Source organism: Ictalurus punctatus, chromosome 22 (genome assembly GCF_001660625.3).
Source record: "Ictalurus punctatus breed USDA103 chromosome 22, Coco_2.0, whole genome shotgun sequence".
NCBI lineage: Eukaryota > Metazoa > Chordata > Actinopteri > Siluriformes > Ictaluridae > Ictalurus > Ictalurus punctatus.
The window spans coordinates 13,417,612-13,435,361 of record NC_030437.2 but is presented as its reverse complement, the minus strand read 5'-3'; the positions used below and the strand labels follow the sequence as shown (position 1 = coordinate 13,435,361).

At 36.5% G+C, this 17,750-nt stretch overlaps 1 protein-coding gene across 2 annotated transcripts in view; it reads right to left on the bottom strand.

Annotated features, from left to right (window-relative positions):
• Positions 1 to 17,750, bottom strand: part of cfap299 (cilia and flagella associated protein 299) — a 59,010-nt gene that overhangs the window by 8,030 nt on the left and 33,230 nt on the right. For both annotated transcript variants that reach the window (XM_017451178.3, NM_001200401.1), the window contains 1 exon segment: positions 72 to 214. In XM_017451178.3, coding sequence (XP_017306667.1) covers positions 72 to 214 — 143 coding nt within the window.

The following is a 17,750-nucleotide window of genomic DNA, read 5'->3' as shown; positions in this document are numbered from 1 at the left end:
CCATAACCATTACTAATAAATAGTAGCTGCCGAAGGTTAATTTAAGCAAGTAACAATACAATCAGGCTTACCTTAAGTCAGTTGGTTGTGGCAAAAGTCTTTTTTTCCCACTGAAATATGGTTCAAAGTCTTCACATTTGAGTCTGTGGGCATAGTCTATATACCCAGATATTTCCTGTCCACAAGCACTGCGGTCCCTTATGAAAATTATGGACTGCAAGAAAAAAGCACATAAATAAATAATATTGAGAAGAATATGACAAAAGCTGATGAACTAGCAAAGCAGTGGAGCTGAAAAGTATCTGTCACAAATATACAATCAACGAATATGCACAACACAAATCATCTCATAAGCCAGTCCACTTTCAGTAACAACAACAAAAAAAATGATGGTGTGATGTCAACCAGGAAGAATATTCTTAAAACTCTTGCCAGAAATATTAATAAATTATTTGAAAAGGAATAAAGCAGGACTTGGTTCAGAGTTAGAATAACAATTCTGAAGAAGATGACAGCAAAAGATGAAACAGCAAATGTTTTAAGCAAATTTGATATCAAAGATAATCCTTTTAAAATAGATGGTAGACACAATGCATTCAGCAGTTTAAAAACATTCAGTGGTTATTTTGTCTAGATGATAATGATGAAAGAATGACTTCCAATAACATATGCTGTGAATAGGAGCTTTGTTTTGGCTTGTCTGTTTACCTCAATATGAGAGGGTTACACTTCTCCTGTGAATCCTCCCCTCCACCCAACAACACTCCAGTCACTGATATCACATTTGTATTTCTGTCTGAACTCTGGCCATCTGTGTGATTTCCTTACATGTGTGGGATAAAAGTAAGATAACTGGTACCGCAGACTTAAAAAAAGAAATGAGCTCCTCTTTATATACTTTAAACAGATGCTATCAGGTTCACAGCTGCCCAGAGGCCGGCGATCTACCTTATCTGTGGCTTCTGCACTCCCTTGAAAAGAAATCATCAGACGGGGATAAGAAATACAGTGGGAAGAACAAGGCAAGTGGATCGTCTTACGATTTCAGAAAAGTGAATCAAACCCCTTCGGCCCACAGCTACCATCACCCTCATAACTCGAGTCAAAGTAATAAAACAAAAGCATAGCTCAAAGGAACTGCCTAGTTCCACCATGTAGTTTCGGAGAACAGGTGTTCTCCCTTTAGAAGGACTTGAAGAGATTTTTGTATTAGTATTTGCTACAGTAAAACAAAGATCTTTCTTTTAGAAGTAAATAACTGTAAGGCTGTTTACGTGTTTGGCCTGAATACTGTGCCCTGAATCAATTCTAGGCTTAGAATATTTGGGGAAAAGGAGTCATCATTGCAGGTTTGTTTTCGCTTAAACAAATTCTTTCAGAATTACAAACAAATTAGACAGCTAATATACCACTTATGCTATATGCAGAATCTTTGCAATATAGAAAATAACAAGCACAGCCATGCTAAATTCTTAGAAATATTATTTAACTAATGTACAGTTTATTTAGTGTTTTTTTACATTTCTTTTTACTTTTCCTCAAACCTTATCAGTGGTTTGGATGAACTGAACTTTCAACTGAGGCTGCTAGCTTAAAGCCTTTACAGAAATAATCCCTTGTTGTAGGGATTGTAGTCATTTGAATTTTTAATGCTTTGTATACTAGATGTATGTAGAAGGCTCTTAATATTATCTGCTGAAGATCACATGCCTTTCAGTGCAGTTGTGAAGCTTGAAACTGGAACCTGTGACCACACCCAGGTTTGAAAACAGCTTTCATACAAGACCAAATGAATCAAGCTCAATACAAACGGACTCTGTTCAAGTTGTACCTACTATATTTGTAGCTATGGAATTAATTTCAGAAAGCATCATCTTTCTAAAAGCTTGAACATTTTATGGACAAAAGATATGGATGAATCATACTGTATTGGGCAGGGTGCAAAACAGATTGACCATAACTGCTTCCTAATAACACACATGCATTATCACTGCATGCATTATTTTCGGATAAGTGTTACTATCAATATCAAATATTTCATGATTATTTGGCTGATATGTTTTAACAATGCACAGACAGATTGACACCAGCAAAATTATCATGTATTGTTAGGTTTTATAGATTTTTTTTTTAAACTCAAAAGCAAAGATGGCTATAAAGCATGATTACAAGTGGACCACTGTACTTATTAAATATCCAGTGGCTATGGACTCTTCTGGATAAGGAGGTTCCCAGCCTTTGTTTTTGGCAAAGCATTGAAAACCTTTAACATCCACCCCTCAGAAACTCTGGGCAGAGCAATGAAAAATGACTGAATGGCAAGCGCCTTTCTCTGTGTAGGGAATTTCCATGGACTCATTTTATCTCTGAGGTGAGCATCAGGGTGGAACAAGACAGCAGTGCAGAAGTGTTCTTTCACAGCAACATTCAGGCCTGCTGGTATAATCCCCTTCTATCCCACCACCTCGCAATAAGAACAATCATACAGTGTCAGGAAGGCTTGTGCAGGTGTCTGAGGGTGTCAGCTGCTCTCTGTTTATTATTGGTGGGCTGTGCTTTAGGAGGAATCCCAGGCCATCACTAACAACTGTGTAAATTTGTTGGGGTAATGAAAACATGGCCTAGATGACAGGAATGTTTGAGGTCCTATTCCATTTTTGGCAGGCTCACTCCTTGTCCCTCTTTAGGTGTTCCTTTTGGAAGGGGGGGGCGGGGGCTTATTTGACTTGGAAGTGACTTCACACAGTAGGACTTGTGTAATAGATGCAGCAGTGAAACCAGATGTGCTGAGGTGTGCTGCTTCTGTTGGGATCAAACAGAGTTCCACTTGCTTAGGATGCAAAACTGATACTCAACTTTATTGTAGAATTTCAATTAAGGTTAGCATAATGATCAATTGAAAACACGTTATGACACATTAGTACTTGTTGGAAAGTAAGAAAAAAGAAATGACAACAGTTATAGGTTAAATGTGACTGTTAGGTTCTATGAATTCTGCATTATAATGATGCATTGTACAAATTTAACAGGTGTCCACTATTAAAATTTGATATCTTGCCAAATGACAGGATGTTCAGTCAAGTACCTTATTATTATCAAAGAACTGAGATATAAAAAAAAAGTGGAATAAAGTCCAAAACATGTTTCCATGCTGCATCAACATTAGTTCCACTAAAGCTCTGGTCTTTGCTTACTTAATGCACCACATACCCACCATTGAAGCTTACTGAATTTGAAATTCTTCAGATGTCCTAAACTCATTATTTTTTTACAATTCAATTCAAGTGAATATTTGCCACAATTATTGGGCAAAAACTTTAAAAACACTGCAAACAAAGCACTGTGAAGCTAATTAATTAAAGCTGACAGTGATGGCAGGCATTGCAGGACTAGCAATGGACCCTTATACATAGCTTAATACTGAAGACCTTCTATTAAATATATTGCTAGCTCACAGTGAGGACTATATCATTTTCATTCTGCTTACAGTATATTTCCTTTGTGTTTTATGTAGCCTATGGGAGTGTTGCAATAGAATGATGTAGTACTTTTTGTGCAATAAATTTCTTCTGTATGCATTTTAACACTTTTCCAGGACTGTAAAAACTCCATGTGATAATAAGTTAAAAGCCGTGGTTAGTTTTGCAGGTGCCTGCATTTTTTACTTGTGCTATAGTTTTAGCTCTTCAATCGGTCAGTGAATTATTACCAGTGTCCTCTTGCAGTTCTCTTAATCTGCATCAAATTAATCAGACCTGGCAAATGTTTTTTATCTTACTTTAATGGCTTTGATGGACCTCTGCATGTGTGTGCAGTATGGAGGAAAATAATCAAAAGATGCTGCTTCCTTTCACTTATAATCATAGGGTGTGTCCCAAGACAGATGTCTTGGCACAAGGTAAAAAATGTGAAAAAAAATATGACTTTAGCTGTACCAAGAAGCTGCTTGCATGGCTGGGTGGTTAGCTGTTTCAATCTGTATTTACTTTACTTTAGGTACTTCTTAGCATTGTGTGATCAAACACCGCTTAAGAAACAATGAAAGAAAGAATGCATAGAGAGTAAACAAAACAAGACTTGTTATCTATGGAAATCAAATTTGAAACAGGTTGTGGAACTATGGTTGGATTTTTTGGCAAACTGCAGATTTAGGGGTTGTGTTGTGCTGTGTGGTCACCAGTAGCCCAGCATGTGTTACAAAGATGCAAGAAAAAGAAGAGAAGAGCAAAAAAATGGGAGGAGAGAGGGGATTAGAAGATTTGTTTACCCATGTGTTCAGCATCTCTGTGGCTTAGGTGTTTGTGCAGGAAAGCAAACAAAACAAGGCCAGGTGTCCTCTTATCCCTTGTCCACATGCCAAATGTCCAATAATCAAACGTGAGATGTGACAGAACAACTGTACTGTAGCTGTAGCTGTGTTGGTCAATCAGCCTGGCATACAGCTCAGAGCTGGACTGTGTTGGTCCTTGTTGTTTTGCAGAAGTTGCCAGCAGAGCTAAAACCACAAAATAAGTGGTTTTGTGAACCCACATACATCAAATTAAAAGGCACTGAAAATCAGAAATGTTCTCCAGTTTTTTTGTTTCATTTTTCAAGGTTTAAGATTTAAACCTGAAACCTACACAAACCTCTTCTTATCTTAATTTTTTCTTAGATTGCTTCCATTACAGTTCTGGATAATGTCTCTTCCTTCCAGCTTAATCAGGAAAGCATAAGGACAGCCCCGTAAAAAACCTGTATGTTGCTAACAGATCTTAAAACCACAGTGCATTGGGAGTAAAGGAAAGAGCAGCTCCACATTCTCCCATATGGAAATAATGGAAAGAAATGAAGTCACTTCAGATCTGCTGCACCATAAAAGATTGTCGCAACATCGTATTCCATGCTAAGTGCACTCAGTGCTAGGTGTTCTGTAAATAAAACTAGTTAAAATGCATGCTGGTGATAGGTGACTACAAATGCCAATAGCTACTCATCCATTTGATCATTATCCCTGACCAAGAAGCAGCTGGCTTTGTGAGGCCCCATGAGGTGGGTGCCCTGTGGGATGGACAAACTAATAAGACATCTGCTGTTGTCTCAATCCGTAATGAGGAGGAGGAAGAAAAAAAAAGAGGAGGGTGAGAATCTATTGCCAGAGCAGAAGTACTTTTGCCATTCACCTGATGCATAGACTTGTCATTTCACAACTAAGACCCCTTAGATTCTAACAACCTTGGGTGATCAGGAAAAGTAGGTAAAAAACTCAAATCACCTTTTAATAGTTTGCTTTTTGTCTTCTTCTTCTTTTTAATTATTATTTTTTTTTACAACAGCATTAGGATTATCATCAAACCTCACTAACAGAGTAAGCCTGAATATCTGGCCCAGTGTATAGAGAAGAAATGGATTTGCTACAGTTATAGATTAAGATAGGCTTATTCTACCTACTAATAATATCTATTCACCATAAAGTCACCTTAAACTAAAAAGAATAAAAATGTCTAAATATTAAACATGCGTGTGCAGACTGATCAAAGTGTGAAAATGATCACTGAAATGCTTGCCACATTCTTTTAAGAAACACATGGGTGAAAACCTTGTTGGAAAATGTGAGTTAATTTTGAGCATTATAAATTATACAAGCCTATCATGTTCCAGCGTGCAAGTATTGGCCAAGCAACACCAGTTTAACAGTGAAAGGGGGTTGAAACATGTAGAGCTTGCAGAGTTTCCAAACAGCATATTCAAATAATCTGGATTTCTTTATGCGGGTATAAATATGCAGCAATTCTTCTGTGCCTTCTTCTGTTGTCTAATGGCATCTTTCTCTAGAAATGCTAAATTAAGCTATTTATTCCCCGGTCAATATTATATATATAAAGTTCAATGAAACAGCAATTGAAATCATGCAAAAATAAGAGATTAGTCGCTTTTTGTTAATTTTGACACTGTGACAGGTGGGAAAGCAGGATATACTTTTCCTGTAGAAAGACGAAATAGCTTTTGCCAGGAAGAAAATAAAAGGTCTTGAAATACATATAGAAAATCCTTGAAAAACATATATTACTGAATTATATCAAGAATTACAGGGTCAAAATCTTTGGCACCAATGACAAAAACACAAATCAGTCAAGCCTAGATTTCCTACACTGATTCAACCAAACATAGACATGGCTTTCCTTTTTCCACATACTTTTGGCTTGCAAATTACTTATGGGAAAGAAAATTTTAAGTTTAGCTCAGACATGTGCAAAGTACCTCAGCTATTGGGAGACAAAGGGACTTCCATATTTGTGAAGCTGCTAGAGACTTTTCCAAAGAATGACATACATGGATTGCAGGCTCATCCATTTGACCTTTTTTCCATGTCATAACTTTTTTATGCTTCTGAGTCACTGTAGATTTTTACACTACACTAGGAAAACAAACCAAGCAGTAGTGTTGCAGTAGCAGTAGATCAAGCAGTAGTAGTAGATGGGATTGCCACACATAGCACGTAGAGTACAACACAAAATAGCTGTGTCTTCGTGTCTTCTGTGTTCGCCAGGCTCAACTGTGTATCTTTACCACTTGCATTTCAGTTCACAAAGACTCGAAAAGCTTTCCTGGCTACAATGTTTAACTTTACACACCCTACTATGACGGGGCATCCCAAGTTTCCACAATTGAGTTGGACTTCCTGATATGAAACAAGACTTTTGAGCAAACTAATGAAGGAAATGACATTGACATTATTAGAAGAGTTCACTGTCTGCACAGGAGAATAATGCAAAGCAAAGCAAAGCTGAGGTTAACCAGGCCTGAATAAAACATGCAGAACTGTTCCATGTCAAAGCATGAAAAAACTTCAACTTCTCACCAACCGGAGTGTGTAAAGGTGAAGGTCACTGGGAATCATCAGAGTTTTAAACTTGTCATTTTAACCAGATATTATCCTAAGTGTATGAGTTATCATTAATTAAAAAAGCTCCTTACAATAGCATTTCTAATCACTGATGTAAACTTGTATCATTGTATCCTCCTTAAACCAACATGAGCTCACAAATATGAATTCAAAGTATGCTCTCTTTGATGTTGTAGTTACTCACTTGAAAAACAATTTATTTCACACCAGATTTATCAGATGCAAGGGGCAGAGACTTTTTATTCCCATCTAGGAGATTACCAGAAGGCTGAAAGCCTACATGAACTACATCCTTGCTTCTGCAGGTGCACTTGAGCAGCACCTGAGCCCTGGGATTTGTCAAGACCATTTTATCAAGATGGGAAGGCTTGTGAAGGCGATTCTGTGCCGTAAAAGTTAGATTTATTCATTATTGCCTGCCTTGATTTTGCGTAGGATGATTCGGACCAGCACTCTCGCTGATTTACAGCCAAGAAATCCAACCTGGAGTTGTAGTTAAATACAACTTTGTTTTCTTTAATTAAATAAAGGCAGCAGTTAAGAATGACACTTCAGGATTTGCTTTTTGTTTGTAGTCTGGAACATCTGTTGAGTGATTGCAATATTTTTAAAAATGAAGAGTTGAAAATGAAGTTCTTACCACAGTTAAATCCAGCATTAACGATATCTCACGACAAGTGAATCACTTGCTACTAAAACATAACATCCTATGGTTACAACCACCCACAACAACCAGCCTGAATGAATAAGGAAGGTTTATGTGAAAATCAACCTTCTCAAATTCCTTGGTCAGACATAAAAGGTCTGCCACATCCAACTTTATTTTGCAGTGTACTCCCTTCCTGTTATTTAGGAGGGATGTTTTAAATTGAGTAAGGGGCAAATAAATGTGGCACATAGGTATTCATTGAGAGTAATAAAAAAGTCTCAAAGAATGGGTGCCTCGCTAACTTAAAAAGTGCAGCTTGGGGTTTGCTGCAGCTGGACGGCACATCGGGTGACTCCCTTTGACATTCCTTTCATTATTCTCACCCACAGACAGAGCGAGAGAGAGGAGAGAGAGATAGAGAGAGTGAGAAAAAGAATGAGCTGTGCAACTAAGAACAGGTTTTCTACCAATGGCAATAAACAGAGGCAGTTTAATTTATTTTAGCTAGCCAAAGAGATATGGTAGAAATGTGTGCATAGTCTGCACCATTTCGTATTGCTTTGACATTTTCTTGTTACACTTAAGCTGTCAGAACATATATGTGAGCTGTGAAAGCTGTGAAATGATTATCTTAGCCAAACCTCTAAGAAAATATGGTTGCATTAATTCAAAATAAAACCTGATATGTTGGATAATATGGCTAATGTCTCAAGGTCATTAGAATGGCATGAATTTTCAAATATACACTTTGTAATCCTACGTCCTGTTAAAAAATGCTATTTAATATATCCTAATGCATTGCAATCATGATAATTACACAGTGCCTCTGGCCTGAACAGACCAAGCCTCCTGTAATTAGGAGGGACAGTCCCAAATGTGCTGTGATAACATTCCTGCCCCTGTGAACACCGGAATTTTGAGACAATCTTCTCTTTTCTTCTGCCCTACTGACTCAGGCTTTGAGATCTATTCTTCATCCATTTGCTTGGAATGGTGCTAAAGGCTTTAGCTCAGTGACCAATGGAAGTAGCCAGGGCTACTCAGGCTGCTGTGTAATTAGCCCTGAATTTTATCTGGAGCTGAGCTGAGTTTGAACATGCTCATTGGTTCACACTGAGAGCCAGCACTGCCAGGTGGTCCAGCACATCAGAGAGAGAGAAAAAGAAAGAGAGAGAGGGAAAGAGAGAAAGAAAGCAAGCAGATCTTAAGCACCCTTGTATGTTTACATGGCATAGATTCCGCGACCATTTCATCCATCTTGTATAACAGTGGTCGGCTCATTGTTCTCTGAGATGCTGACAAGCTGCAGAAAAAAAACACCAAAGTCTATCTCGTGAGATCGAATATCTTTGCTAGAGACAATTCAGCGCCACTTTGATCAAAAGGAGTGTGATTGCGAAATGTCACAAAAGATGTCAAAAGAAGGCCGCACAGGTGCACACTGCATTCACAATAAGGGTGAGGTGGTGGAGGTGGTGGTGGAGGGTGTTGTGTTTCTGCTGTATCTCTGTGAGAACACCATTCAAAAACCAAAAACCCTTAACAAGCAATTATATTCTCTCCCATGTTTTTAACACTGTACAAGGCCAGCTTTTGCTTCTATTACTCTAAAGAGATTTATCTAATTCCATCATTTCCCCACAATTTATCTGACTGCATGGCTACTCAGTCAGAAAGATTTTTCCATGCCACAAAAGAGAAATCTTGAAAGTTCTTCCTAAATCCTCTGGCTTTTCCTCTTTCTTTATTACCATCTTTACGTTTACATTCATTACAAAAAAAAATATCCTACACTACATAACCGCACCCACGTTATAAACATAAAAACCCATGCCAGATCAAGCTATGTGATTTGGCCCATCTTTGATGTTCTCCTCTGTAAATTACAGAATGTGATGACAGGTTTCAAAATGGTGTTGTTTACTGTAGTCAATGAATGCTTTTAATCTGCCCACACAGATTCATTTTAGGGAATGCTGGTCTTGTAGCCATGTGGACCAGTGGTCAGGTACAGTAAATTTGCCTATGAGCCAAGATTATTACAAGCTATGGCACAGTTTTAGTACTATATAATTATAGTAATCACAGACTAATGTACAGGCATTATTTAAATGCAATCACATTTATAGCCTTGCACTGGAAAATGCATTTAAATTGTAAGAGCTTTCCTGAATCCAATCACAAATGATGTGTATCATTCCCTTAATCTGTGACAGATACAATACATACCACTATTCAGTTACTGACCATTTGATAAAAATGAAAAAACGGAATCTTTAACTTATCTTTTAAATACTCAAGGCTCTTGCTATAATCATTGGTTTAAAAAAAAAACAGGAAAAAGGGGAGGATGCGTGTCTTCAAAGCACTGGGTGGAGAGTAATTTCCACCCTTGGATGTTTACATCATTGTGATCTTAACAAGTTGAGCAAAATGCTACTATTGAACCTAAAAGCAAACATACATTCTACACTCTCATGTCAAGCATCAATACATGTTCAAAAGTTCTGATCCTGCTCCAATGTTAAATGTTTTTACACCAACACACATTAAAATATATCATTACACCAACATATTTTTATGAAAATGTTGTTAGATTTTATTACATAAAATTGAATAAACTATTTACGTACACTCTGGGTGACATGGCAAGTTGCAAAACAGATTGTAGGTTTACAGAGCAGCGCCCAGTGACTAATCCGTTATCTACTTTTGTAGTTACACAGTGTACATATTGTGTACATATGTACATACGTACAGCCCGGTTCCTGATATGCCACTGTGTATTGAACAATAGTGTTTAAATAAGATAACTTTAACCACTTACACTCACAGGACCTGTTGGCTGGTCCTGGCTTAAATTCCTCACTTTCCTAACTACATTCTTTTTCTATTAGGTTCACTATACTAATACTTAGAGATAGCATCATAACAGTTACTGAATAATGTTATGATGGATAACTAAATAATATGGTGGAGATTACAGGGTTAACTGAAGAGGGTAATGCTCATAACAAAGAATGAAAAGTACTTTCTCCTTTCTTAAAGCACTGATAGAAACCATGATTGTCTGCAGTAAATTGTGCAAACACACACACACACACACACACACAAACACTTACTTTATGGATAAGTACCAAACATATTTAAGCACTAATAGTACCACACCCCAAACCCACCAGATTATAAATGTGTTGTAATGAATGTTTATACAAGCTAACCTTCCATATTATGAAGTATGCACAACATAACTGAGGGTCAATATATGCAGCTGGTTTGCAACCACACAAAGACAGATTTCCTATGTGCAACAAAAACTAAATGGATAATACTCTTGTTACGAGTCCAAATAGACCAAAGTTCTGGAGCCCTATAGGTTTTGTTAGGATACTTCCTCTTCTTGAACAAAAGACTGTGTAGAATGAGTAGAAACACCAAATTTGGCAAGAGGGTGTAGAACTGCACCCCACTTCCTCTATTGGCATAATGTTGGCGATATAGTGCTGTATATCTCCTGAACCATGCATACAGCCTTCAACCTCCCTGGTTGGTAGCTGTTGTGTGATAGGGGAGAGCTAACTAATGAGAATGAATTCACCAGTGACGAAATTGAGAGAAATGGGGTTTAAAATATCCAAAAAATTGTCAAATGAATTGGCAAAACCATCTTGATGATACAAGCCAATTAAATTTGTGCATCACCCATATAAAATAAAATACTATATCTTGTGATTGTGATTTGTTGTAGTTACTTCTCATGAGATTGCACTGATACCAGACTGACAAAAGAACCTCCTCACCAATTTGGGCTTCTGTCACTCACACCCTCTAGCGCCACCATCAGGCCAAATCTATCTAATAACATTAAAGTTCATGTGCAATAGGTGACACTATGATTATAATCTGCACATAACTCAACATTATTTAGGTCAACAAACATTGTGGCCAACAGCCAACTGAATCAAAATTCAGTACATAATAATGAACAATCATCATGAAAACTAAATATATCCTTTATAGATAGGGCTGACAAGAACTTGCTAAACACAGAAAGAAACAAGGAAGATAGCAACAATACAGCAATATATTAAAAACAGCAATTCCAAACTGCCCAATTAAAAAAAAGGAAAAAAGAAAAAAAGATGCTAGCATGCAGTTTATTCACATAAGCACTTGCAAATGTGGTAACATTTTATTGGATGTTAAATACAGATGATCATTTCAGTGGTCAAAAACAATTTAACAAATGAAAGACTTGTTAATGATTGATTCTTACTTTTGTAATTAAAGGTTAAGCATACACAAATACACACAGCAAGGAAATGAGGATATGATTAGACCTTTGAAGCATACAATAGGATTAAATAGGAAGACGAGTTTGCTCCATATTTAGAATTGAAAGCATTGCTTCATTCAACATGAGTAAACCTAGAGAATGGAAATGACTTTTAACAACAAACAACTATGAATATTATCCGTATTTCACCATGCATGTTGAGTGAAGTGGGATTTGTACGTCAACAGTGTAATGAAGATATAAGTACATCTTTACAAGTTTTAATACAGAAACCAGAGCTAACCTCAGGATTTCATAACCAACATCTGTATTACAGAATCAGTACTAAGCTAGAAGAGATACTTATAAAGTTGTACTGTGCTACAGGTAGGGAAATCATGAGAGAGAAAAAAAACAGATATTAGAAGTGTATCAGAGGCATTGTTTTATGGTGTAAGAATTGTTTCATAATTCCAAACAAATAGATTATGATCCACAAATAAATGTAGTGAGATGTACAAAAATTAAGCAAATTTACAAATGCACTGAGTGAGATCCACAAATATATGTTAGCAGTTTCACAAAAATAAATAATAAACAAAAACATATTTGGAAAAAAAAAATGTATTTGCAAATCTCATTTTATTTATATGTCAAGTTAATTTTTTTTTTGTGAAACTACTAACATATATTTGTGGATCTTTCAATGCATTTGTGATTTTTGTTTAATTTTTGGCAATCACAATACATTTATCTGTGGATCGTAATCTATTTATTTGGAATTATGAAACAATTTTTACCCCATATTGTTTTGTCAACGAGAGGAAACATGATTTTGTGTCAGAAAGCATTGTCACAGCACAGAGTCAAGTGTGTCTTGTGGGAGCACTGTGCTTATGCTTAGGAATGTGGGAGAATTAGTACACATATTGATATGCAAAATGAGGTAAAATATGGTTTTAATAAAGTCATGGCAATAAATGGACAAAACACATAAAAGCTCTGAGTCTTCAAGTAAATAACTAATTCTAGGGTTTACAATATCATTTTTAAACGGTACTTTCCCTCAGTTAAGCTGCTTTCTTTTGACTCTCCTTAAATTGCCAATCACTCTAGTTATTTCAGACTTGAGCATTTGAGAACCATATCCTTCCCCTTATTAGCCTAAATGTGGGGTTGGGGGTGAGTTAGCGGAAGTGGGCAGTGGTTTTAACAGCCTGTTTGTTATTCCTGGGATAAAAGCATGTTCTTATGTGCTTATTGGAAGCTTTTTCATTTAATACTAGGTTGATGAATTTCAACAATATTTTGTCAATGACCATCATCATTTATTTTTTTTTGCTTTACTAATAAATACAGATGTCAGAATTATGGGGCAATTGTGTGATACCCCAGCCTTATGGAACACATCTGGAAGTGGATGCATGGATATTCCCTAATACCGGCTTATTTTAAAGGAAATCTTCACATACACATCATGCTCTGGTTACTGCGGTCTTCAATATTTCCTCTTCCCGTTGATTTGTCTTGTAAACTATTTGCAAGCAGAATTTGTTTGTTACATCCAGACAAAATGTACACAGTGGGTTCCTGTAGGATTAGCAGAGTTAGATTAAAACTCTCTCAGTCCAGGAGAGTTTGGCTCTCCATGAACACACATGGCAGAATTCAGCTGTGTACACCTAACTATTAGTGTTGTTGAGAAAATCCCTTTCACTTTTAGGCATATGTTGCAATTTCAATCCCTTAAACTGATTCTTAATGTAATTATTATACCTGAATTAAACTAAAAATCAAAGCAAATTATGTAAATAATAATGTGATTTGCATAAAAATAGTCACTGCAAAAATGACCTTGTACTGGTAGGGGTATAATAGTGTAAAAACACTGAGGCATTTTAGTCGTAGTGTAGATTTATGTCTTTATATCTTGACAATACATTTTATAGTGTCAAAATCCATAACTAACTAACTAAATAAATAAAACAAACTGCTAAAATGACTGTGTTATTTCAATTCAGTTCAAAAAGGTAACAAGACAGATGTTCTCAATAGGTGACCCCCATGTGGAGTCACATTTGATTTATGGTCGTGACAGGGTGATTTATTAATTTATTCTATAGTATAAGTGATACATCCATCCATCCATCCATTTTCCATACCGCTTATCCTACACAGGGTCGCAAGGAAGCCTGAATCCTATTCCATGGATCTTGGGGCACAAGTTGGGGGACACTTTGGATGAGGTGCCAACCCATTGCAGGGTACAATAACACACACATTCACACACTATGGACAATTTGGAAATCCCAATTAGCCTACAATATATGTCTTTGGGGTGGGGGAGGAAGTAAATGATACTATTAATATCTAATTATGAAGATGTATTTTTTGTGATACTATTTTGAAATGTTACTGTGAGTCACATAAAAAAAATTCACATTCATATTTACATTATTCATTTAGCAGACACTTTTATCCAAAGCGTCTTACAAATGAGGAAATACAAGCAAAGCGATATATCAAGTGGAGAAGCAAAGTAGTGCTACCATACAAGATTTCTAATTGAGTTATAGAGAAATTTAATTTCATTAAAGATCGTATGCAGTATTTTAGCCTTTATCACTGACATGCTGAACTAGATTAGGAGTTCAGCAATAAAAATTGACATTTTTTTCCGTCTATTTACTGCCACTAGTTCCTCGAAAATATTCAGTAACCCTGACTGAGTGGAAGAACCAAAGTTAAGAGAACAAACACAAAAATATGTGAAATCATTTACTCAATACGCATTTACAAGTCATAAATTATAAATCTGGAATAAAAAATGCATGCAGTCAAGGCTTAGGATCACAGAAAATTAATAATAATAACTTGGGGTCATTTAATAAAAATCTGGGAATACCGACATACAATATCAAGTTACACAATAGTAAGAACCTACTAAAATGAACAGTGAGAACAACCTTAACAGAATTGGTGGTTCCTTAGTCATGAATACCACATTATAAACAACAGTATACTGGGTATGTGTTATCAATTTAAAATATCAGGCTAGCTAGTAAACCCTAGCTACCTAGCTAGGTTAACATTACCTAGCAATACCTAGCTTTAACTTCACAATTAAACTCTGCATTTACTCTGTTTACCTAAAATAATTCAAGCTATGCTTCTTTTTAAATCAAAACGTAGGACGACAAAATAATGAATGAAATGAAAAATACGAGAAATTAGCCAGACAAGGTTTCTTTGCAGCTTCAGGAAACTGCTTTTGGCATCTAATTTTACAGGAAAGTTAATGATACTGTATGTTTTACTGTATTATTACAATATAGTCACAGGAGTGTTACAGTAACTACACAACAAGGTCCTTTGATGCAATATAATCTGTCAGTACCAGGCAGGCTACAGTATGGTACTGTAAACCACATTTAAAGTATTACACTAGTTTTAGCACAGAATCTTATTGTATCTTATGTAAATTGTAGAAATGAATTACAGTGAACACTAAAAAAAGAACATCAAGTAAAGCATTTTGTAATACCAATGATGAAACATCTGACATACTATCAATTTAAGCCCTGCGTCATGGTGAGCTGTAAGAGTACAATAAAAATTACAATTGCAAACAGCTGGTGGACTGTACACACACACACACACACACACACACACACACACACACACACACACACACGCACGCACTGTATTTACACATGCTAACACTTTATGTTAGATGGCCTGACATTTGGTATGGTGGACCTTTTCACTGTCACTGTGACAAATAGTTTTGTTTACAGTATCTGGAAATAAAGCAAGTGGTTAAAATACAGGCTAATACTACGTCAGTGATGTGCAGTGATAATAAGGGTTAACTCCTACAGAGATCATTCCTTAACAGGTTCCACCTGTAGCTATTAAGTACTGAAAGGCTGTAATGACCAGTGCACAGACACTAACCAGTGTTTTGTCAGTCTCCCTGTAATTTGAAAGCTATTCATAAATTTTCCTTTGCAAGTCAGACTTTTTTTAGTAACTTTTTTTTTGATCATCCAGTCTGGCTGGTGGAAGATCTGCAGTCGATCTGGATAAGTGGCAGCTATATGTGTGACCGGAAAGAAAGCAAACGCCAGTGTCCCACTTCTTTAAGCTTGGCTCTCAAACACCATGGGCTTCTTCATATAATACTATGAGGTGCCTGGTACTAAACATGTGTTGAACAGGAAGTTTTGCTAATTCTGGCCTGCACTAATGAGGCACTGCTGGGCTATTGGTATTCTCACTGTCTTCTCCATGTCTTAAATCAGCAGGATATGTCCTCTTAAGTCATATTTATCTTTGAACTCAAGCTAACTGTCTGAGTGAACGTTGCTTCATTTACTACACCTTCTGTGATCTAAATAAGCAGGATTAACTTTGGGCCTAGGACACAGATCATTAGGGGCTAAGTGCTTGAGAAACACATATGTGAAAGTATTTGTGTTATTGCAGGTCTTGATTTAGGTAATTAGCTTAGGCCTTGGGCTCATAAGGCTGGCTAATTTGTGGAGCCAGGTGTTGAAACTGCTTATGGGAGTTTGTACACTTACACCAAACGTTTCGTAAAGGGATTGTAATCAAAGTCAATGCAAGTCGCCCTGCTCAGTAAATACTTAAGTTGACCTCTTCCTCTATGGATGCAAAGCACTGTGACGCATTATTCCAAGAAAGTCCAATTATACCTACTTTTTGCTGTTGGTCTCCACCAGGACAAAGATAAATATTGTTGCACTACCATTGTATATACAATACTACAGCTTTTCTTTAGCTAGGAAGGTCACAGTTATCTGTGACCAATCCCACTTTAACATTTTCAGTACAGTACCAATATTATAGCTTGACTGATACCCAATATTGTTCTGATACTGATATGCTTACTATATTTGAGCCAGAAACCGCAAGATTTTTGCCAACTTATGTGAAACATTAGATATGTCTAATGTCTCTCAAGACAACGTGCTTTCACAATATACAATACATCAGCGTGCGCAGAAGGCTAAATAGGGGAAATACCACGCAATCATGCACTCAATCGGCCGAATGCAGTGGAGATAGCATGGGAGATACCGTGAGTGTTTGCACGATACTTTTTCTTAGAAAATAAATGTCATAATCTAAATATTGTTGTATCTCAAGCATAAATTTCCCGCTCATCAAAACGATTGTGAAACGATTAAGATTACCTGCTGTCTTGAGGTCACTTTAAGTCTTGAGTGTGAATGAAGTAAGCTGATAAAATACTGTTAATTAAAATAGCATACGACTCTGAATTTGAACAAATAATTTAGGCCCACAGTAATGTCATTTAGACCATATACTGTATATTACTCACAGCGTGTATTTTAACTAGGTAAAATAGGTAACGTGTATCGTTTAACCTATGTGTGCGCATGGAAGTTGTATCCTTTTCTATAGTAACAGTAAGCTATTAGGAATCACTTCACTATAATTTTGACATAATGAAATGGTTTATCATACAAAAACTGTGGTGTTTTAAACATATTCTTTTTGTTCTTCTTTTCTAAATTGTTTGAAACCAATACCATATCACTGAGAGCTACTGTGTACAGTACATACTTGAGTATGGTGTAATTATTATTTTTTGGTTAATAACTGCATATTCTTGTTTAATAAATAAAATCCAATTGAATTAAATTTGCTAAATTTGGTCCACTGGAGCACACATCTGCAGTACACGAACTAGTTAATCTGGGCAAACTGAAAAAAGCTGACCCCGCTGAAAGTCAGTGTATAATTTGGACACTGGTTTGATGGTCTCGTTTCTAAGGAGGAGGAAAACTTCCATGATTCGTAGTGAACGTTGTATTCGGAGGACCTCAAGCTTGTTCTGTCTGATTTGAGAAGTGTCCACTTCTCCGATCCATAAAGAAGTCCTGGCAGGA